Here is a 24008-nt window from a genome sequence, read left to right on the forward strand (position 1 = left end):
CCCTACTATCATCATGCTCCGATATGTATTTGATGAGTAAACAACATAAATTTAGTTTGCATTTTAGTAATTATAACCACTTTTTGAGCATAAAAACAAGGTTGGGATTAAGGCTCATTATAAACATCAGAAAACAAATTAAAATTTATATATTTGTGTCAAAGTCAGATGGAAGAAACTGATATCCTCTTTGGAACTAATCTAAAAATAAATACACAGCTGTCAGTGTCATCACAGGTATAGTGCCCAAGTTAAAAAAAAACAAACAAAAAAAAAAAAACACATGAGGCATTGATCATTAACACTAAAATTTTTATTTAGGATAAACACATCTAAAAGCACACTAGTAAACACTTTGCACACACAGACTTTTTTTTTTTAAATGATGATTCACTTTATTGAATATTCAGTATGTCAACCAAACCTCTTTAAACCTCTGAAAAAAATTATTTTTCTTTTCTTTTTTCCCCCCTTATTAAACTAAAACACATTTCATTAACCAGAACCAAAAACATCAGTTAAACCAATATGCTTGACACGCATTTATTTACACATTTAGGTTGAGGACGGGGGGAAAAACAAACTATATCCATTTTTATCTTTAGTGACTGAAACCCTCTGCCTTGTATGAACTTCTAACGACTGAAACGGGGCTTTATAGAACCATCAATGTGTCGTCTGTAAAACTAGTCAGTCGTTGCTGTTCGTTTCTCAAAATATCTGTACAAATGCCTAATCAGGAAAAGAAAAATTCTTGGAGGATTTAAACCCAGAAGTTTTAGATTCTCAATATTACACAAAGAATACCAAAAATATTTCTTTATTTATAAATTAAATTATACATACATTTACCCCCAACATACATCTTTTTAAAGTACATTTCACTTGGCATTCACACAGCAAAAAAAAAACACCTGAAAATTGCAGGCAGTTACAAATACAAAAATGTATTTAAATGTATGCATAGCTGAGGACCCTGCCTCAGAGCCATCCTGTATAAAAATATTTCTACAGAAACTCAACTCAAGTAACCGCGACAGAAGGAGGTCTTAAAGCAGCAGCACGGTTTAAAATGGAATTGCACTAATCGTTTGTGACCCTCCTTCCGACTCATCCTCAACCTCCTGTTTTACCGTTACAGCCTCTGTGTCTCCCTCAGTTGGCTCTTCTTTAATACTGCAGCATGACCCCTCACCTTCTCTCTCTTGTTTTAAGAATGCATTTAAAGGGTTTTCTGTGAGCATCTTATTGGGGGATGGGGTAGAATCCACAAAGGAAGAGGTCTACAGTGTTTATGTAAAAGAAAGGAAGAAAGAAGTGTTTTTAAAGTGGCTTGAATTGACGACACAACATGTGAATCTCTTCTTTATTTACAAATGACATTAGGCTGTTAAAGGAATGGTTCAGCAAAAACAACAACAAAAAAAACAACCCTTATTTACAACACAATTTAGCCTGAATGTAGCCTGAAATAGCCAAGACATGTCTGGTGTTTGCTGCTTTAGTTTTGCACTGGAGAGTCCACCTTATCTTTTTCAGAACCATTAATATTAACAAGCTACCTTTATCAGTTCAGCTATTGGAAAAAAACTTTATTTATTTTTAAGATATCTGACCTTGACTCTGTTTGGGTTCAATGAAATTCCATAGAATTCCTACAAAGAATTCCACAGAAATCCTAAACATTCAGCCACCAGTGGCAGAGGAATAAGAAAACGTTGTCCAAAATAACTTTAGGCAATCAGTATAATAACCAGCCTCATAACGGTGAAGCGTTCAGCTCCATGGGGGAGTTTTGTTTATAGAGGACAGTCCCGCTGGATCTTAAACCCAACCAGCAAGTCAGGTACAGCACTGAGGAACTGAGTGTGGTTTGAGGCAGACAGACTTAATACTTGTTGACTATAGTTGTCTCAGAGAAGCAGACACCAAACATGCCTTCACTGAATGACTACATTTAGGGATACCTTTGTCATATCACCCACTCCTACTAGGGCTCGACCAATATGTTGACTGGCTTATAAATTAGTCTGATATTAAGGTCACAAAACGACTATTGGTGTTGACTGAAATCACAGCAATAATCTCCCTGTTGTTCAAGAATCCTCTACACGGTCACCCAGTAAAGAAAACTGCAAGAAATATATTTTTCCTTACAGAGTCTGTGTGTTTGTCAATCGTAACACTATCAGTGTCCAAAGTCTGAACACAATTTATCTCCAATTTCCAGCTCATAAAAAAGGTCTTGGTGCCAGTTTTCATATCGGTCAGGCCCTGATGAGTGTATTAATCACTGTAAAATCTATCGTATCTTGCGGTCCAACACTTACTTTTGTGTAGTCTTCGTAACACAAGGGATGGTATGTCTGAAAGAAAAGAATGAATCGTAAGTCTGCTGTCTGCACTCATCACCAGACAGAACCTGATCGTGAACATATGCTTAAAATCTCATACCTTTTCATCAACTCTGATGGCGTTCTTCAGGTGCCATTCCTCCTCGTCTTCTTCCCAGTACATCTCAAACTGCTCTTGGCAAATCTCACAAGACTGGGGGCAGACAGAAGAAGAACATATTTAAATGGAGTGTTACATTTAAGTATTTAAAGGGTTTAATCCAGCTGCCACTAAGGCTGGGCAATGATGATGATATAATACAATTTAAAAATATACATCTTAATAAATATATATACCACCAGTCAAAAGTTTAGACACACTCTTTGTTTTCCACATTTTAGAATAATAATAATAATAAAGTCATCAAAACTCTGGAATAAAACAAATGGAACTATCCAGTTGTTTGGAATCCATTTGTTTCCATTCCATTTGGAATAAAACAAATGGAACTGGGGAAAAAAAATTCCAAAATAAATAAGAACAATTTAATATTTTAGCATCTTCAAAGTAGACACCTTTTCTGCCTAGAATTTCCAGAAATGTATTCTTGGCATTTTCTCAACCAATTTCTTGAGGAATCTCCCCAACATGCATTTTAAACAGGATTAAAGGAGTTCACACCTACGCTGGATACTTATTGGCTGCTTTTCGGAATATCTTGCTTCAAGTCATTCGTTTAAAAAATTTTTTGTTAAAATGTTAGTTTTCTAATAAAAGAAATTAATATGTTGGCACAAGTATATATTTTGTCTACAACACCGATTTCAAATATTTAATCATACACCTTCAGATCAAATGGTTTTTAAGTTCATGAGAAACATTTCAGTTGAGTGTCTCCAAACTTTTGACAGGTAGTGTGCGTATATTTTTTCATTTGCAAACTCCAGAAGCAGCTGTAAATCTTTAATTATAAAATGTTTACATTTTGTTATTTACTTTATGTAAATAAAGTCTTATGTCTATTTATTCTTATACTTTTGTCTTTAACCATTACTAGTGTTTTAAATGGCAGTTTGTTAGCAAACCTATATTTTGATGTACATCTTGTAACACAGAAATATCTTCAAGTATCATGATGTAATACTTTAGTCACAAGGTCCACACTTAAACTGCACCATGATCGCCGTTATTGTTTAAATTAAGTATGCACCAATCCGATACTGAGGGTAGGTATGAGACCGATTGGCCTGAACAGTTGAACTGGGATTTGATTAGAATTGCTATATTTTCCCAGCTACTGAGTTTCCGGACTATGCTTTTTATTTTTCATGTTTAAGTTTTAGAAGACAAGAACAGCAAATGATGCATCCTCAAGCAACACCTTTTAAACAACTTAGGTTTCTTAAATTTTTTTGCAAGCGAACAAACAAGATGTGTTGGGTATATTTTTTCAAACTTTAATACTTTAAAATGTGTTAAAGACTTTAGTACTTACTTCATGAACGACATCTGCTGCAGCCTTCACACTCTGGAATTCTCTCTCTTTAGCAGCTTCCTGGTTCTTCTGGACAACCTCCTCATGCACTTTTTCAAAGAACTGGCTCTTTGCCCTCTCCTCGAGATCAGCGATTTCTTCAAATTCAATCCAGTCCTAAAAACAGAGGAATTTGCTTTAAATCTTTCATCAATAAGGTTATTCGCTATGAGCATGTCTTAACGAAACGAAAACGTGCCGGTGTAGAAAAAGCTCTCTGGTGAGTATACGCTCAGTGACCCTGCCAATACATTGTATAGGTTCCATAATAAATAAGAATACCTCAACAGCAAAACTAAACAAAATGCTTTTCTGGGCTTACTGTGAGACTGTAGTACCACCGTCGGTGCGTTACTTTCCTACTGATGTCCTTCTCAGAGCGGTTTTGTCTGTAGTGCCAATCCAAGTGATCGGCGTAGATATCAGTCTGAGACGCAGTAAAGCGCATCCCACAGGAGTAACACTGGATTCCAGTGTACAGTTTGGTGATGACACTTTCATGTCTCCTGTTAAGTGACAGAATCAAAGACAGTCTAAAAACTGCAAGACTAAATATAAACTTAAAAGACTAATCGGTGAATACATACTGTTTCATGTCATCGACAACAAAGCCGGTCAAATCAGGGAGAGTATCGTCATCGTCCTGTTCCTCCTCCTCTTGTTCTTCTTCTTCTGGTACACTCTGAGACTGAGTCACAGATGTGGACTCTGAAATGAACATTGAATATAGTATTTACTTTTACAAAATAATTGGATAAATACGAGAAAAAATGGCAACTGTTTTAGAAATTAAACCTTGTATGTCTACAAACAAAAGTTTAAGATAATAATAATGAGAAAACTCCAGGTTTATATGGTCAATAATCAGTTCTCTCTAAAACATTATATTTGTATACACACACATTCTTTTTAGGGCTAGGTCAGGTCTATACTGGTTATTTTACTAGGTAAAAATTCATGCATTTTGAATACATTTCCTGAAACTTCATAATGGTTTTAATTAAATAACAATACTTAATGTTACATGAACCCGACCATACGAATAAACTTCTAACCACTAAAATCTGATAATACTGTTAATGTGCATGTCAATCAATGTTAAAACAAACAAACAAACAAAAAAAAAAACACACCACCACCAAAAAAAAACCAAAACAAAAGAGATACTTACCGTTGTTAGAGTCTGTTGGTGTTGGTTTGATTATTCCAAAGTCTATCAGTTTAGCCATCAGATCATTAACATCCATTTGGCCCAGATGACTCTCAGGCTGTACAAACTGTGAACCTAACACACAAAAAAAAGACAGCTCATAAGTTTCTTCTTGGATGATCACTTGCTTATGATAAGACCCCAAAACAAAAACATGCTCCAAAAAAAAAAACCTTACCTGGTGGGTTGAAAGGCGCTGGGTTTGGTGGTCCAAAGTTCTGAACTGGAGCAGGCATAACAGGAATCTAAATATAAATAAATAAATAACAGAAGTTGAAAACATAATCAGGTTTCATTACTAGAGTTCAAGGCCATCCACATTCAACATTAAACTGATTAGACTCAGACAGCTATAATTTCTAGAACTCACAGGCTGAGGGTGGTTTGCAGGAGCAGTGCCAGGAAATGGACCAACGGGCCTGTACGTATTCTGAAATCCTGAAGGTGTGGGTTCTGGCACATTAAAGCTGGACCCCTGTGAGACGTTTGGTTGCATGTGAAATGGCAGTGGTTGACCTTCAAAGGCATTAGGTGCTCCTATGTTAAAACTGTGGGGTGGAATGGCAGGATTTAACATTGGACCCTGATTCTGAGGCTGATCAATCATCATCATCTGCCCTTGTGGTCTGAATGCGTTTTGCATGTTTGTAGGTCCATGGTATCGTGGAGGACCCTGTGGTGTAGAGTCAAATCTTGGCATGCCAGAGGGTTGTCCATCAAATCTCATTGGTGCTGGTTGTGCTGGGTTGTCGAAGCGCATCATGCCTGACTGATTGCCTGGCCCTTCAAGTCTCCTTGGTCCCTCGTAATTTACCATCCCGGAAGGATACCTTATTGGCCCTTCAAATCCTCCAGGAGGGCCTTGTGGTATATGGGGGTTCTCAAACCTTGCAGGGCCATCAAATCTGTTTGACTGCATTGGACTGTTGTACCGCACAGGTCCTGGGCCATCAAATCTTCCAGGACCTTGATGTCGCACTGGACCATCAAAACGACCTGATCCTGGCCCTTCGAATCGGCCATGAGGCTCTGTAAACCTAATCGGCCCATGTGAAACTGACTGGTTCTCATATCTTCCAGGCCCTTTCAGCTGTGGGGGTCTTTCAAACCTGTGTGGTCCAGGACCATCATATCGGCCATGTCCCTCAAACCTAGGTGGACCGTGAGCAGCTGGACCGTCATATCTCCCCGGACCTGCATTTCCCTCATATCTTGCTGGAGGATGAGGCCTGGACGGACCCTCTGGTCGTGGCTGTCCCATAAGGCTGTGTGTTCCTTCAAACTGAGAATGGGAACTCATATGGCCATCGAATCTTTGCAGGACATTTGCACCATCATGTCTTGGCATATTTACTTGTGTGCTAAGGCCTTCAGAGACGTGAGGCGGTGTCTGGCCAGGAGATTCATTAAGGCTTCGGCCAACTCTCCCAGGTCCAGACAAAATTTCATGCCTTGAAGTAGCATCTAAACCTAGTGGAGCATCACTGTCCGGCCCCGTATCAGAGTGAACGCTATTAGGACTTTCGAACCTGGGACTGATATCTCCGTCCTCAAGTTGATCCAGATCTATGGATTGCGCTGATCCTTCAAATGGCAGACTTGAAGATTTCCCAACGCTTCCATCACAACTGACCGGACTTGGGGAATTTCTAAAAGGGGGTCCTGTTAGAGATGGTGGTCTGTCATTTCTTCTAGGGTCATCAGGCCCTGTGAATGGTTTAAAGGCGTCACTGCCCTTTTTTAGTGCGTCTGAGGGGAATGAATGATCTTGCTCTTGTTGAGGCCCATGCTGTTGCGCTTTCTCACTCAATAGTGAACTCTGCTGAACTGTAAGGGAGAGAAAACATCGTTAAACATTAATAAATGAACACACCTTTTCATCCTACTTGATGAATGAATTGTTACATATAAATGACTAATTCGCACTACCCATAAAAGTGTTCTACATGAACACCAAATAGGGTACCTGGGCGTTGCAGCTGTGTTCTTCTCAGCTTCGACTTGTGCTCAAGGTAAGAGAGCTGAGCGTCAGACATAGGACCACGGGGTTTCTTTCTTGTGCAAGAACCATCATCATTCGTTCCCTCCCAAGAATCAGAGCGCTGTCTTTCTTCTTGATACTGAAATATTTGCTTGATTTGATGGGCCACGTTAAGGAATTCTTCCTGGGTTAGCTCGCCAGAATCCAATCGCTGGCTAGCCTAGAATACAGTTTGACATGTAAGATTTGCTGTTGAATGACTATTGTGATTAAAAATAAAAATGATAAAGTACGGTCATTAGGCATGATCAAGTTTTATTAGGATTTAAACAAACGAGATTTTTAAAAATGAGTGTAGATGCGCATCTGGAGATTGTCCTTGATCAGATTTAAGGCTGACTGGCATTAGAGAGGACGCACCCAGCAAACAGCATACATCATTATGAAAATTATTCCAAACAAACCGGTTTTGTTTAATAATGTGGAAGAAGTGGAGCAGAGTGAATTTAGTGTGTCAGCAGAAAGGACCACAAGATCTTAAAACAGAACTAAGTAATAATGTTACATGTAATGCAATTCAATAGGACAAAAAAGACAAGTAGAACTTGGTAATATAACGATAGCCTAATTGAAATGAACACTGTTTTGCTAATAGGGCACTTATTTAAAAGAAAGGAAGAAAGCCAAAGGTTTTTATTCTACCTTTCGTAAAAGATCTCTCTTGCTGGCAGAATTAAGCACTTCTGGAATTTGCAAGTTTGCATCAACACTCAGACGGTGCTGTTTCAGTGTCCGTGGTATCGGGGGTGGTCTCTGATAGCTGTTCCACACTTTATGCCTTTGTGGCCCAGGTTTGCCATGTGAGATATCTGGATCGAGTTGTTTAAGACTGTAAATAAAAAGTACAAATTAAACCTACTTCAAATTATGCTGTTACAAAATGTACGCTCAGTAGTTGAAGGTACTTACGGTTTATTTTCTTCCCATCCACTCCTCCATCTCTTGATGTCTTTTGCACTTTTATGCTCTACAGATAATGCCCTCTGTGGCTGGACATCTCTGTGCTCAGGAGTTCTATCTTCCAGTGGTCTTTTTATCCGCCTCAACTCAGAAACATTCTTCTTTGGTGCGCTCCGATCCTCCCTGACATTCACTTGTTGGTTATCCTCTTCGATATGTTTACTTAACTGCCTAGCCTTTCCGGATTTTGGAGGTGGAGTGATGCTCCTCGTTCTTCTCTTTGGGGACCGCCTGTCTTTTCTTTTAGGAAAGTGCGAAGGTGGAGAACGAGATCTAGACCGAGACCTTTTCCTGATGTTTGTTTTATTGACTTTAATATCTTGTTTTTGAAAAGTATCAAACCGGTCATGCTTATTCAGAGACCCATTTACTAGCTTGCCTCTGGAGTTGCTGGACCGCTGTGGCTCGGTGCCTTTGCCAATGTCTTCCCGCTCTTTACTTTTTTTCTTTTCCTTGACTTCATCCTCTTTCAGATCAGTCTTCTCATGCATCTGCTTTCGCAACCTCGGGTCCTTTTTATTAACATCTAATGTCTTTTGGTGCTCAGGCTCGGAGTCTTTGCTTTTATGAAAGACTCCTTTGCTCAATGGTGAGACCGACTTGGACTTTGCTTTTTCATCAGCTGCAGAGGTATCTTTTTTTGGTATTCTCATTAGCTTACTTGGCCTTTCTGGAGGTACAGGTACTCTCTTTTCAGGTGCATTGACAACAGACGGTGTGCCTTGGTTCTCCTTCCTGAACGGCCCATGTTCCTTTACATTTACGGATGGGGCGGAAGCTCTGTTTAATCTAGGATCTCTGTTTGATGGCTTGTCTGCTTGTGGTGGAGGCCGTGACTTGTGATGTGCAGGACCTGGCTGACTCACAGCTGGTGACTCAGACTTGACTGGACCATTGTGGGGTGGGTGGTTTGTACTGGCCGCCTTTGGGAGAAAGAAAAATACTTCAATGTAGAGACTTAACACCGTCCGTGGTTTAATTCCACTTTATAAAATGCAATGCTTTCCTCGATTGCCTAATGAAAATTCCATGTCAACACAAGGCTTACCAGTTGCGCTTTTGTTTGTTCAAGTTCAAGCTCTATCTTCTTCTGTTGAAGTTCTAACAACTGTTTTTGCTTGGCAAGCAACTGTTGCCTTATTATTTGTTCCTCTGCCAAATTCTTCTCTGTGACTGTGGGATGAGGAGCTAGTTCTTCAGTCTACACAAAGAGAGAGACATTATAATGAACTGTTTTTACCTACAGTGAGAATTTGTGCACCAAGTTACTGTTTAGTCATTCCACTTGCTTACCGACTTCAAAAATTTGGGGTTGACATGAATGCTGGCGTTCACATTTGGTGGTAAAGGCTTAATGGGCCAAGCAGGATCTAGCGAGTTCACACGAACATCCAATGCATACAGCTTCTTCAAGGCAAAAATTTCGTCCCAGGTGGAACGCAATTTGAAAAGACATTTTCTAGTGTTTTCATCCACCTAAAGCAAGGTAGAAGAAAGGAATACTCTGACATCCATTTCTTTAGTAAACATTTTAAAAAAAAAAAAAATATATATATATATATATATATATATATATATATATATATATATATATATATATATATATATATATATATATACTAAACATCCAATCCAGCATTAAGAAATTTTATCACCACTATACTATCACAGGTGAAGGAAATACAACAGTATGGCATAGAAATCTCTATACATGAACACTTGGAAGAACTAAATGTTTAATGTTCACATCATAAGAAGAAATGAGTGGAAAATTAAGTACCTTCTCAAACACACATATAAAGGAAGTGATTAGGTTTTTAGTAAACACTTCAAGGTACTGTCCTCCAACATTCTTCACTATGGAATCCACTAAGTACAAAACAGGAAGCTTCTCAGCAGGAGGCGCCTACAGCGATAGAAAACTCACAAGTTTAGTACACAACATGACAAATGTGCAGTTACAGTGTGATATTAGCTTGTGTCCTTTGGTGTTTAAAAAAAAGGGGGGGGGGTTGTTGATGGGGGGGATAAGAAAAATCATGTCCCTCCACCGCCCAAAAAAAATCCAATACATTTCATGAAAAGCACTTATTTCTCTATTTTCTTCAAATTGTTCCAGCACTTGGTTGAAAAAAAAAATCTTGAGGGGGAGAAAAAAAAAAAAGTTTTAAAAAAAATAATAATTAAAAAAAAAAAAACTTGCAGGGATATGGTAACTCAAACAACCATATTTATTCTGAAAACATGGGGGGAAAAGTTGTACTCCACTTCAGAAGAAAAAAAAAAAAAACCCTCCAACGATGACTCTTCAGTGAAGGTACTCCAGGGCAAAAATATGCAGGATGTCCTTTTTTTTTTTTTTTTTATTAGTTATTTGTTTGTCACCATTTGAGAAACATTTTGGAAGTGTAGATTTTTAAATAAGAATGTCTTATGAAAAGAAAAAAAAAATGGATAGATGAAATCTTATTTTATTTTAATATTTTTGCAACTGACCATATTCACCTTTTGAGACATCAAATGCAATATTAAACGTTGGGTTAAAAAAAAAAAAAAAGAAAAAAAAAATCCATTGCACTTTTAACCAAGGGCTGTTTGGAGTTTGTCCTTTAAAGTGTAGGGTTTGTCTTGGAATTTTTGCCCCTCTTCAGGGGGCTACAAGACTGACATCTTTGTTTTAAGGATAATTAACATTTGCTCAAATTATGAAGTTACTATGCAAAGACCGTTGTACACATCTGAAGCAATGTCTGATTGAAAGACCATTTCTCACAAACAATCTCAAAAGAACAGGCAGATGTTCCCACAAAAAAATTACACTGGTAAAGAAAGACAAAAGCACATTTCATATAGTTTATTGTCACATTTGTGTAGCATTTATTAACAATGAAAAAAATCAATAGAGAAAATTTACTCAGCAATCTAAACACGCCATGAACCCTTTATTAGTTAGTAAATACAAAAATATAAAAAGGAGTTCAACTTCACGGACCACCAAAATTACGACCACAAGACTATGGCATCACAGCGATCATTAGCATGTTGACGATTATGGCTACACTCTTACATTACAAGTAGTGCAACTTTTATTGATCTGGTCACAGCTTAAAAATGAGTTGAACGTTCAGACTTCTGCACATCTCTATCCAGTGTAGTGGCTAGCATCATTAATATAAGCGCTACCAATATACTGGAAAGAATAATCCAGATTACTACTTGGCCACAACAATGATTCGATCCACCACATGTCCACTGAAATTAAGAGAAGACAGAATGGTGTGCTTTCTGTGTTGGCCTAGCAAGTTACTCAGTCGGTCATGTAACATTAACAATGGTTAGTCACTTTTCTTGCAGACAATGGAAACATAGAAGGCAGCCAATTAGATGACCAAATATTCAACCCGTACATGATTTCAGAGTTTATTTTGTGATTGTTGCGGCCTAGAAGGCTTGATTTTATGGCGGCTTGTTTCAAAATCCAGAATGCAATTTGCCGAGTTTGTGCTTTTTTGCATAAAACTACTCTGATTACAGAAAATGCAATGGCACACAGTTGTTTTGCACAGTCTTTTACAGTGATGTTTGTGGGTAAATGAGACTTTTAGCTGTACTAAGGTTGTTCTATGCACAGGAATTGAGGGGTTTTGGCTGAATGAGCTGTGTGACTACGTCACATGACGCATTGGCCCAAGTCTGGAAAATTTGTTCCATTGAATATTAGGTTTGTGTTTATTTCTACAATCTCAAAAATCACAAAATCCTGGAGGGACTGAATATTTAGGCTGGGGGGGGGGGGGGGGGGGGGGGGGATTCAAGTGGTTGCCAAAGCAAATTTTCAACAATATTAGCACCAATTTTAAAATAACAGGCACTGGTTTTTGATATTCATCTTTTTGGCTCCAATATCCTTTCCTCATTTCTTATCTTTTCCTATTAAAATATTTGTATGCATTATAATAAGGGTTCAAAAACTTGTTTTTGTAGACAGAGACTTGTTTGTCTGAAAATAAATATAATGGATCCTCAGTACACATTAGATCAAAGCTGAGTGACTAACCTGTAAAGTTTGAGCTACTGAGGTTTCATTCAGTTCAAGTCAAATAGACTGAAATAAAGATAATAAGCCCACACCCTTTAGTACATCAAATATACGGTGCATATTTGTATAGCCAAAAAAATGCAAAACTGACAGAAAACCCAATTAAAACTTTACACTTCAAATACTATTACTAATTTTAAAAAAAAAAACAACAACAACAATATTTAACTCGGTCACTGAAGGTTGCCAGTTTGACATCACGTAGATTGAGACTTTTTTTCGGTCAAGTATATCTGCACTGAACATGTTCATTAGTGGATATTGATTAAAACAAATTTGTGTTCCTCAGGTAAACGAATGCGTAACTTATTATATTTATTAGAGCCGTAAAGATGAATATAGAAAACGTACCCTGTTCATTCGTGAGCTTAGCCAAATTAGCCACGCTGCATTTTTTAAAATAACTGCCATATTAGTTCCATGTTTAACACACTGGGTAGACATAGTAAACGCTTTGGATCTACGACTAGATGTAAAAACGACGATATAATTGATTTTTAGATATTTTTGGACGATTGGAGTCGTTAAAACGAAAATACACCTTGTCTCCTTTAAACTAGCTTCCTAGCAATCGAGTCAGTAAGACGTTAGCTAACGTGCACGAGGCAACCCAAATAAAGCTAAACAAAACAGATGTTCAAAACTAGGTTCTGCGAGATAAAGCTGTAAAGAGCTCAAAGAAAAACGTTTTGTTTTAATAAAAAAAAAACTATACTAATTTAACTAGTCACATACAGAACAGGCTCTGCTATTTGGTCGCCGTATTAAAAAGGCCTTAACACGCTTTAGCTGACTTTGCACATGCGCGTGCGTTGTATTCAACGAGGACAATATGGCTGCTACGTGACAAAACAAAAAAAGCTATTTTCATAAAAACCTTGGCAATTTGTGCTTCAATTATAGCGACGATATCCTCGGCGAACTGGAGATTCTCTTCAGCGAGGATGGTCAGCATGTTGATGTGCGGTTTGCTGTTGAAAGTCAAGTCTTCAAGAGACGACTGATACTCTCGACAGGCGTCTTCCCTCGCAGCTTCGGCCGACATCTTCGAGTCGAATTTCTAATCTAAAGAGGTTTCGACCGAATTTCTGATCATATACAAGCACACAATTCGGCACAGTCCATTTACATATCCTTCATCCTTTACTTTAGTTCTTTAAAAGCCGTTTCTTGTACAGAACCACTCGCGTTTTCTTCTTCAATTTAAGCTCGATACCAAGCGCTAGAAAATGTCCGTCCTCCTTCAACAGTTGTCTGCGTCATACGAAATGGATCGTTCCAAACAAACAAAAAAAAAAAGACGCACGTCACTGTGTTCTGATTGGCTACTTTCATCTGTCTTCCGGTTTGCGTGGGCAACAGGCAGCCAATCAGCGTCATGTCCTCACAATACCGAACAGACTTGCACACGGTACGCCGCTGAATCACACCTGACCGCCCCGACCTTTGTTTTTCACGCTGTTTACACACCATTAAGATCCAATGTGTCTGCTGTCACCTGCTATACCGACTGCTTTAAATAAACCAAAAGTTTGCGAGTAGTATTTTTGTACTTACTATGAAAAAAGTACAATGTTTCTAATATCAACATATAGTTAGAATTTGACTTTCCCAATAGTAAAATAGGCTAAGCTTTATAGTCATATGCATTCAGGATACGGTGTATGTGAGAACAAGGAAATTCTTGTGCTACAGTAACATCCTAAAATAAAGTTAATACGAGATACCCACATACGGAGACAAAATACAAGACAACAATATAAGAAGGTAATTGCACTGCAAAAAAATGCAGTGTGTATAATAGGGAATAGTAATATATAATCTACAACAGAGGTCGGGAACCTTTTCAGCTGGCAGAGACATAAAAGCCAAAAAATAATAAATAAATAAATATATAAAAAACTTTTCTCTGGCTCTTTAAAGAAAACATCATAGCATATTTTTGACATTTTTATATATGGCTTATTATTATCGTTATTCGTTATTATCTTTATTATTATTGCATAATTAGAAAAAGTGGTAACGTAATAAAAGCCATTTCACATTTTGCGTGTTCTTGACCTAACAGCCTGCACTTCGCCTAATAGGCCTGTAGGTGGCACTCGACTTAATTTCATTCAACACAAGATGCAGTAGGTATGTAAGTAAGAGTAAATTGAACACTACTTATCATTAATGCGACCAGTTGTCCTCAGTATGTAAAAATGGTTCTCAACATCATATAGCCACTGTTGGAAATGGGTCAAATATGCAGAAGATTCTATAAAAGCAAAGAATGTGCAGGACCTGGAGGATTTTTCTGAAGGATAATGGGCAGTTTAATTGCTCAGGACAAACAAGGGACTCATGAACAACTATCACAAAACATAAAAACAGTCCTTGATCATCCAGGTCACAACACACAGTATTAAGAATCAAGGGTATGTAAACTTTTGAACGGGTTCTTTTGTGTAACTTGTCTTGTCGACTACATGTAAACATTGGTTATGTGAAAGCTTATTCAGGGCAGTACTAAATAAAAAACAAAAATGCACTTTGAATGGTCCCTCTTATTAAAACAATATTAACATTTTGCAGATTCTGCAAGGCGTTTGTCAATTTATGACCACAACTGTATGTGGATGATTGTGTCAACTAAGCTTTCATACACTTAATAAATATCATTTGGTTTTAAAAGCGACATGTGGTACCAAATTAGAAATCATTTGAAGTTTACTTCAACTTCTATTTTAAGCATGTTAATTAATAACCAATTAATTTCCCAATCTTACATGGATCCTACATTTATACAATGGCAGGACAAAGGTGTTAAGTCTTTCCAAGATCTTTATAAAGATTATATTATGAATATGTAGATTAGATGTGAGTTTGAATTCCCATCTTCTCTTCTTTCAGGTAATATATTTTACCTTATCTCTGTTTCCAGAGTTTCCAGTTTTACCATCAAAAAAGCGGAGAAAAGAGGACCTGTTACTTTTACAGCACCAACAGAAGACTTTATTATTAAAAATGTATAATCAACTTTTCCCTCTAGATAATCCCATACATGGAAGAACTAAAACAGCATGGGAGGATGAATTGGGAATGGTGTTTGCAAAATTATGGTGCGAGTGTGCAATAGACTGGATACATACAAGCTCAATATGTGCCTGTCTTATATAATTGAAAGTATTGTACAGTTATTTTTCAAAAGCTTGGCTAGCCAATTTCTATCACAGAATTAGTGACACTTGTCACAGATGTCATTACTATCCTTGTAATTTAAGTCACATGTTTTTCTTCTGTCCAATGCTACATAGATTTTGGTGTGACTACCTCATGTCTGCAATTTTGAAAAATAAAACTGATGTCTGCCTAAATACAGCAATTTTTTGGGGGTGCCGTTGGATTTATGAAGACACTCTGGACTTTACATCTTTAATAGCCAGAACTGTCTGTTGCTTCTTTGGGAATTTTGGAGTCTTTGGAAAACCATGACATTTGTATATAGGAAAAAGTAAGATACTCACTTCCTCTAAGTTTTCTTAGAGGAACCTGTGAAAAACTTACCAGTAGATGGCTATTGTATATCTTATACTTTTTTATTATTATTATTTTGCTTTTTTTCCCGTCCTCTTCTTCTATATTCTAATTGTTATATAGTCTAATTGGCATGGGAGGGGTTTGGGTTCTTCTTTGTTTTTTTTTCTTTCTTGGTTTAGTACTTTGGTACTGTAGTACCATGTTATTCTCTTTCAGTTATTTATTAGATTTGTTAATTTGTCTGTCTAGTGGTTGAAAAGGTAAATTGCTTTAATTGTAATAAATATAAATGCTTCCTTTTAATTCCCAATAAAAAAAAAGAATGTGACAATCTTCGGGAAAAATTGGGACCTGATGTTAAAAGAAAATAATCTACTATAATAATGGGGTGGTAACAGCAATCAGCAACACCCTATCACTAATTATTTTTGTGTGCTGGATCCCAGTGCAAGGAGTTACATACTGTAACATAATTGCGTACCATTACTCAGGGAGCGATCTTTCCTTTTCTCCTGGAGAAGCCTTAATATTAGGGTCACTTCATTTGTAATGGTGTCATTTCTAAGACAACAGAAGTGATTCTTCTCCATAGCAAGGCATCAGAGATTTCACTAAGCAGAATATTTCCTTAGTTTTTGGTCTTTGCTTGGTCATAGCTTATCTCATGGCATTCTCAGTGAGTTCATGTAAAGTGACAGGCAAAAAGATTTTCATACAATTGTCCTTTTGGAAGACAGAAGGATTACCAGGTTTGTGCTTCCCAGTAGTGGCACCCATATTTTTACTGTAAAAAAAGTCTATGAGGATATATTAATAAGGTGTTCAAAAGAGCACATCCACCACTGAACCTCACCCACGATGCAATCTACATCTTTCAAATCCCTGCTTCTAACACTTTTGGCCCGTTGAGTCATTGTCTTAGGATATATTCATATAAATTGAACTGGACTCTCCCATTCACCAAGCTCTATGAATAATTTTATTTAAATGTGCCACATATGTTTCAAAATAGTTCAACAATTAGTAATTGTAAGGTGCATTTAAAATGACTCATCCTGTTTTGTTTTGCGAGGACATCATGTGCTGCATTGCATCAAGCTTGTAACCTGCATGCTGGGACTTGGAATAAACCATGAGTGATACTTTCCAATGTTTTTAGCAGCACTTGACCATGATGCCAGCAGAAGAAAATGCTGATGAAAATGAAACAGACTCTTAAACCTGATTTACAATAACTTTCATAGTATCGAAATGTATTTTTATTATCAAAATCATGCATCAATCTTGTACATTTATACATTAAACCATATAAATGTTCATTACAAAAAAGTAGTCCATGGGCAATGTCTGGTGAAATTCATACATTGTATATTTTAATATAACTTATATTTTATATATATATATATATATATATATATATATATATATATATATATATATATATATATATATATATATATATATATATTTATTTGTATTATGTTAGCAAGGCCTGTACTACAATACTACATGATTTTTAACACAAGTGATTAATCTTAGCTGCATAATAACCAATGAATCAGGTTTTGCTTCTGTCAAGTTGATATTCTCTCCAAATAAACTACAAATCATCAGAGGTCCTTTGCCAAAATTCAAATGACTCAGAAATCTGGTCATCTAATAAAAATTAAATGTACTTTCTTATTACCAACATATCATATCACTTTTCGTGAATATATTTTCACTATACACCGAATGTATAACAATATTTAGTTAACAAAGTGGCACAGTGACTAACAAAGTGGCAACAAAGCAGCAGAGCCATGTTACGCCCCAAAAATAATATTTTCTTTTACAAATGAACAAGACATACAGCATTCATAACTTTGTTACAAACTCAATTACTAGGGAAACAACAAACCTCTGAAATGTATTTTCTTACAATTCTCAAACTCTCTTCAATAATATTCGGTCATTTTGTACAAACACAAAGAAGCAATGATTAGATTTCAGAACAAAAAAATCTTAATCAGTGCTCAGAAGGAAGGATCAAAAAGGTCTCTGGAGTAGTCATTAGTGGCGGTGGGTAAAGCAGAGTCTCCAGGCGTGTGTTTCATATCCACTTTCAGCTCATAGCCACCTGCTGAACTTTCAGAGGTTTCGAGAGCAGAATCAGTATGATTAAATTCAGATTTTACCACCTGCAACCCTTGTCTGTTATTAGTGTGGTTTTGCAGAACTCTGATATGGCTTGTACGAGTAATTCTTTTCTTAGACCAATGCATGCCTGACCATTTTTTGCTGAGTTTACTCCGCAGTCCATACGCGCACTGGATGGATGGATCCCCAATAGGAGTTGACTGCAGAGAAGGCGCAAAATGGAAACTCGAAATATTAGGCTCAGATATGTTGATATCAGTAAGACGGTCTCGCGTGTTTGAATCAGCGTCAGAGACGGCGCTCTCAACCGCATCTAAAATGTTCAGGCTGCTTTGGTGAAATAGGTCTGCTGAACAATTATAGGCATCCACATATCCACTCAACTGATTTTCTTGCTCTTTTCTGGCATGACTTTGCACATTAATACCTCCATTTCTTTTTGAGACCACATCCTTTATGTCACAGGAGAGCAACTCCTTAGAGACATGTGACAGTTTTGTTCTATGTTTAGATGCTGAGGAGGTTTTTCGCTTTCTATTCTTTCTTTGTGACTTCTCATCATTAGTAACATCACGCAATGGTGTGAGAACAGCAAAGGAAGAGTGCAGTGATTGGATCTCAGTGGTATACCTGGGAATTGTATCATTTTCAAGCCAAACTCTGTTTTCAGGTGTGGCTTGGTCTCTTTTACTGGTGGAACTCAGTACTTTCCGTTTAACAATCTGTGGCTCTATGCTGACAAAATCTCCTAAGGTTTCTGACAGAGGTGCATCCTCTAAAGCAAAACTGGTGTGATTGAAAAGTGGCTTTTCAGGAAAAGCTGCATCACATTGGCTAAGACAGTCTTTTGAAGCCCAATGAATAAAAGATATGCTTTTCGATTCACGATCACAGGGTGCGGTTTTTACAGGGGACGTAGATGAAGCATTAAGCGAAGACTCGTGTGAGGTAGAGAGTCTGTTATGCTCTCTATGTTTTGATTCAGAAGACTTGAAGGGACAGGATTTGGCTCCTTGCACACCACTTGACCACTGCAAGGTCAAAGGCTCTTGTGATTCATCATCCACTGAAACCTCTGTTAAAGAGCATCCTCTTGTTTCCTCTGGAGAGAAGCATAAAACCAGGTCTGACAGTGAATGCCATGGATGAGAGAGTGCTGATGTGTCACTGCTGCTTTCGGAGCATGAGTTCTGACATAGGGGCAGAGTGTGGTCAAAGCTGCTCACCGGGGAATCGTTCTGCTGCCTCTGACACCCAGCTTTTGCAGAACCGTCTGAGCGAGAATTTGCCTGCATAAGGTTTTGCAAGTATGCAAAAACAGTGACGCCCAGAAAAGCTCCATGAGGAATGACTTGACAGGCCACGAACCGCACTGATTCAGCAATGTGTTCGCCAAGTAAACAGCTCTCTGCATCACGGCCAGAAAGCTGCGAGACAGAAATACAAAAGAATTGACTAAGTCAAACTGAGATCTCGTTCCCTCCTCCCATTTTCTCCGCAATTTGGTCTTGCCAATTTCCACTGTTCCATTGTTCTATCTGCCCTGTTCTGCATACATGAGTTCACAGACACCTGTGTGACAAAATGGTCCTAATAAAACAAAATGTATTTCTTTAATGGAAATAAAATCAATTCCTTTACAAGGTACCGGAAGCCATTTTAAGTACAGTTTAACCCATAACACCATGTCACATTCAGCAAATGAGCACACTGTTATAAAAAAAAAAAAAAAAAAAAAAAAAAAAAAAAAAAAAAAAAAAAACTGATTATATCTATCTATCTATCTATCTATCTATCTTTCACATTTTAGCTAATACATTTGAAAATTTTACAAACAAAATTCCCTGATATTTCCTTACTTCATCCCCAAATTTCCATGACTTTCCATGACTGGAATAGACTTTATTAAATTTCCATGACATTCCAGAAATTCCATGAGCCATGGGAACCCTGCCCGTGATTGGCTAGTGTCACTGTGATTGACAGGAGAGACAGAATATGTCATCCCTCCCACACAGAGAGCATGGACAGTTTTGCTCTCTTGACTCCCAGCTACAGATGTGTGTGGCATTGACATGATTCGGACTTGTGATTTCCCGACTATATGGAAAAAAACAAATCCAAACTGAGGTCTCATTTTCATCTTGAATGAACTTGGTCTGTGTATAGACAACTAACAACCCGATCTCGCTCTTGTGTTTACCCCTGCTAATGATGCATTTTCCATTTTCAATATTCTGTATTAATGAGACTATATTCCAACAGGCTGTAAATACAATATACTCTACAAAATATTAAAGCAGTTTTAGATATGCAGTAGATATCTAGTCTATTTTAATCAAACCCTGGTGCATTTGCCCACACTAATTTGTTGAATAAGTGGAAAAAGTGCCATCATAGCTGAACCCTTACTTTTGTTTTACTCAATTTATTTATATTGTTTAACACCTTCTCTTCTAACAGGGACTTTACCCGTGCTCATAGTTTTTAAACTGTTTTCAAGCAAAAAAAAAAAAAACGTTACTCAAGGTCTTTTGTTGTCAAGTTCTTTGTTATACATTCTGTGAGCAGAGACTTTCTCTCCAATGCTAGCCTGATGTGCACATCTGTCCTCCTAAAATCTGATCCAAGTGCGAGACAGACAGCTGCCAGAGTGTCTCTATCCAATCACATCCTCATCATTTACACCTGATTTTTAAAAAATTGTGATCAAATGCTATCTGATCATAACCATTCATACAAGGTGTAAATGGGGCTGTGTTGTGTTTAGAGTACGAGAGTAAAGAAAAGACAGAATAGACAAACATACCTTAAATCCAAAAACGAAACATTTTCCAATAAAGCAATCCTCCACGGCTTTGATTAGAAGCTGGTGTAAACTCTGTGGTCCTTCGAACTTTTCTGACTCTACAAATCTGAAAAATCCAAACATAAAGCAAAGTGGGAAATAAAATACAAGTGGGAAGTATGAACAGTTGTTCTCATAAATTTGCACAACCTGCAAAATGTTAATAATTAATAGCCGCTGTTGGAAAGGGGTCAATTATGCAGAAGATGCTGGAAAAGCAAAGAATGTGCAGGACCTGGAGGATTTTTCTGAAGAACAGTGGGCAGTTTAACTGGTCAGGACAAACAAGGGACTCATGAATGACTATCACAAAACATAAAAACATCCAGGTAACAACACAAGGTATTAAGAATCAAGGGTATGTAAACTTTTGAACAGGTTCATTTGTGTAAATTCAGTTAGTATTGTGTCTTGTGGACTATATGTAAACATCTGTTATGTGAAATATGCAAAATGTAATTTTAATGATCCTCTAATCTTATTTTATTCTTGTGAAATAAGAATAAAATCTTTATCTAATAACAATTTGCAGATTCTCCAAGGGGTATGTAAATTTATGAGCACAACAGTACATCCTGGGAATTTAAGAAGCGTACCTCTGTAAACCGCTAGCAGTAATACCAAAAAAAGGATTCAGAGAACCTCCAAAAACCGTCACTCCAAACAGACTTGTATCTCGAGACACTTTTAGTGACAGCCTGAATCTGTAGTCCACGTTTTGTGTATCACATGTGAAGCCACACTTGTGACACCGGCTTCTGTAAGAGAATAAGTACACAGTTATTATTCTTATTCACACCATAGAGTCATTTGCTACGTTTTCATGCACATTAAATTCCGTTTACGGTCTGTACTCGGGTTGCAGCCATATTCCGAATATGATGTTTATATGTGCACAGGCATCGGAATATTCCCGTACACGTGATTAATGCAAGTATGCCCGAGTTGCCATTCCTAAATATTGACCCTACAGCTAAGCATCTGTTAGCACCCATAATTCTTTGTGAACTGAGAATGCGTATATATCTCCTTTCAGTGGATTTTCGGAATAAGGTGTTTACATGCAACAAATTTCCGATTAAAACAGGCATATCCCAGGGGTCGGAATTGGAATTTGGGGAATCAGAATATTGTCTTAATCTGTATCGGTCAATCGGATTGTGGCGTTTACATGACTCATAGTAATTAGAATATTGCCAAATTCTGATTACATTTAGGAATATTGATGTGCATGTAAACCTAATCATTGTCTCAATCGGATACACCTCATCCAATCCTAATATAAACACAGTCCCATTAGGACTGGAGTGTACACTCCTGGGGCAAAAAGAAATGGGCCAAGCCCAAAATGGCAAAATATATATATATATATATATATATATATATATATATATATATATATATATATATATATATATATATATGTATATACATATACATAATATATCAGCCACTCCATATAAATGGATAAAATCTGTGTATAATCACTGATGTGGTGAAGTTTTTAGTGAGGAGATGTTTATCTAATACTTATGGAAGGAAGCTCCACTGGCAGGGCTATGAATAATTTTGTCACTCACACATTTGAAAGAAAATTACATAAAAAAACAAGTTATAATGAGAATACTTTTTTTCCTTAGAGGAAATGCCCCACCCCCAACTGAAAAAACACGAATCATTGTGTGTAATGCTTTTTAAATCAGTCTTTCGAAGGAAAATGACTATATTGCCATTTATAAAACTCATTTGTAAATTGAGAAAAAAAATCCTCTAACACAATTTGTATGACTTCAGAAATAAATACACAGTTTATAGAGAGAATTAGAAAAAAGAAGCTTATAGAAAGGATTAGAAATCTATATAAACACCCTGTTATGAATTTGTAATTTGGATTTCAGTTAGTTTTTTCTTAGAAGTTATGTAAGTATGTAAGTTATGTAATACAATGGGAACCACTTGCCTTAAATTAGACTCCTCTGTTAATCTGGACAGACAGTATTTACAGCACGGATACACAAAGCGAGTGTCCTGCAGCGAGATTACAGTACAACTGAGGAGAACTCTTTTAGTGTTCATAAATACTCTGAAGAAGGAACATTACTATATAATTGGCGATTCATATACAAACAATTATGAATAAAACTGTAATAACTCTGACTATGGAAAACAGGAAACAACAGATAACGCAGGCTTCGTCTTTGGTGGTAGCACAGTGCCGTTGGAGGTGCGTTAACGCCACCTACTGAACTGGAGGGTGGAACGTGGCGTGAGTTGTGGGCAGGAGATATACAGGTGCATCTAAAAAAAACTAGAATATCGTAGAAAAGTTAATTCCACCCGTAATTTAATTCAAAAAGTAGAATTTTCATATATTCTAGATTCGTTACACATAAAGTGAAATATTTCAAGCCTTTTTTTGTTTTAATCTTGATGGTTACAGCTTACAGCTCAGGAAATAACAAAAAATTCAGTATCTCAAAAGTTCAGAATAAAGAATTTATAATACAGAAATGTTGACCTTCTGAAAAGTTTGTTAATTTATGCACTCAATACTTGAGTGCTCCTTTTGCACGATTTACTGCATCAATGCGGTGTGACATGGAGACAATCAGCCTGTGAGACTGCTCAGGTGTTTCTGTTTTGTTGAATGTACGTACACTTGTTTCTACTTATTTTTTAGTTATATGGTAATTTTCTAATCTGTCTGTACCCAAGCTTTGGCAATGCAAATGCTAATATTTGTCATGCCAATAAAGCAACCTTTTGACTTTGAGAGAGACAGAGAGAGAGCGAGAGAGAGAAAGAGAGAGAGAGAGAGAGAGAGGGAGAGAGAGAGAGAGAGAAAGAGATGTACTTTATTGGTGCTTGAGGTGAAATCTGGGTGCTACAGCAGCAAAAGACATTGAACAGAAAGACAATGTGTACAAATAATAATCAGACAGAGTAAGCATTCAAAACGTACACTATATGGCCACCTGACCATCACACCCATATGTGGTTCTTCCCCAAACTGTTGCCAAAAAAAGGAAGCAAACGTTTGTATAGAATGTCTTTTTATGCTGTAGCATCAAGATCCTCTTCATTGGAACTAAGAGGCCCAAACCTGTTCCAGTATGATAATACCCCTATAAACAAAGCAAGGTCCATTAAGACATGCTTTGAAAAGTTTGGAGTGGAAAAAACGCAGTGACCTCCCTTGAGCCCTGACCTCAAGCCCACTGAACAGCTTTGGGATGAACTGCAATGCTGACTGTGCACCTCCTTGCCTGACCTCACTAAGTGGCTGAATGAGCACAAATCCCCACAGCCATGCGCCAAAAT

At 37.2% G+C, this 24008-nt stretch overlaps 2 protein-coding genes across 2 annotated transcripts; both read right to left on the reverse strand.

Moving 5' to 3' along the window:
- Positions 1-295: 295 nt before the first annotated feature.
- pcf11 (PCF11 cleavage and polyadenylation factor subunit) lies at positions 296-13455 on the reverse strand. The gene is made up of 16 exons (XM_017492256.3): positions 13056-13455; positions 9860-9985; positions 9373-9555; positions 9128-9280; positions 8029-9002; positions 7762-7948; positions 7045-7279; positions 5449-6905; positions 5257-5323; positions 5040-5153; positions 4456-4576; positions 4191-4374; positions 3830-3985; positions 2455-2547; positions 2331-2366; positions 296-1283 (listed from the first exon to the last, which is right to left on the reverse strand). Exons 1-16 carry the CDS (start codon positions 13221-13223, stop codon positions 1068-1070), a joined length of 4470 nt encoding a protein of 1489 aa, XP_017347745.1. The 5' UTR covers positions 13224-13455; the 3' UTR covers positions 296-1067.
- Positions 13456-17114: 3659 nt separating this feature from the next.
- On the reverse strand, positions 17115-22910 carry ddias (DNA damage-induced apoptosis suppressor). The gene is made up of 4 exons (XM_017493521.2): positions 22648-22910; positions 21284-21445; positions 20649-20754; positions 17115-19266 (listed from the first exon to the last, which is right to left on the reverse strand). Exons 1-4 carry the CDS (start codon positions 22761-22763, stop codon positions 17716-17718), a joined length of 1935 nt encoding a protein of 644 aa, XP_017349010.1. The 5' UTR covers positions 22764-22910; the 3' UTR covers positions 17115-17715.
- Between the last annotated feature and the right edge of the window lie 1098 nt (positions 22911-24008).

This window comes from Ictalurus punctatus, chromosome 18 (genome assembly GCF_001660625.3).
Source record: "Ictalurus punctatus breed USDA103 chromosome 18, Coco_2.0, whole genome shotgun sequence".
Lineage (NCBI taxonomy): Eukaryota > Metazoa > Chordata > Actinopteri > Siluriformes > Ictaluridae > Ictalurus > Ictalurus punctatus.

Coding starts and splice junctions, on each gene's coding strand:
- pcf11 (XM_017492256.3), bottom strand. CDS start 13,223: ATGTCGGCCGAAGCTGCGAGGGAAGACGCCTGTCGAGAGTATCAGTCG. Junction 7,280..7,761: donor AGAGAGATCTTTTACGAAAG/GTAGAATAAAAA, acceptor ACTGTATTCTAG/GCTAGCCAGCGATTGGATTC. Junction 5,154..5,256: donor AGCGCCTTTCAACCCACCAG/GTAAGGTTTTTT, acceptor TTTGTGTGTTAG/GTTCACAGTTTGTACAGCCT.
- ddias (XM_017493521.2), bottom strand. CDS start 22,763: ATGAACACTAAAAGAGTTCTCCTCAGTTGTACTGTAATCTCGCTGCAG. Junction 21,446..22,647: donor ACAGAGGAGTCTAATTTAAG/GCAAGTGGTTCC, acceptor ATTCTCTTACAG/AAGCCGGTGTCACAAGTGTG. Junction 20,755..21,283: donor ACTGCTAGCGGTTTACAGAG/GTACGCTTCTTA, acceptor TGGATTTTTCAG/ATTTGTAGAGTCAGAAAAGT.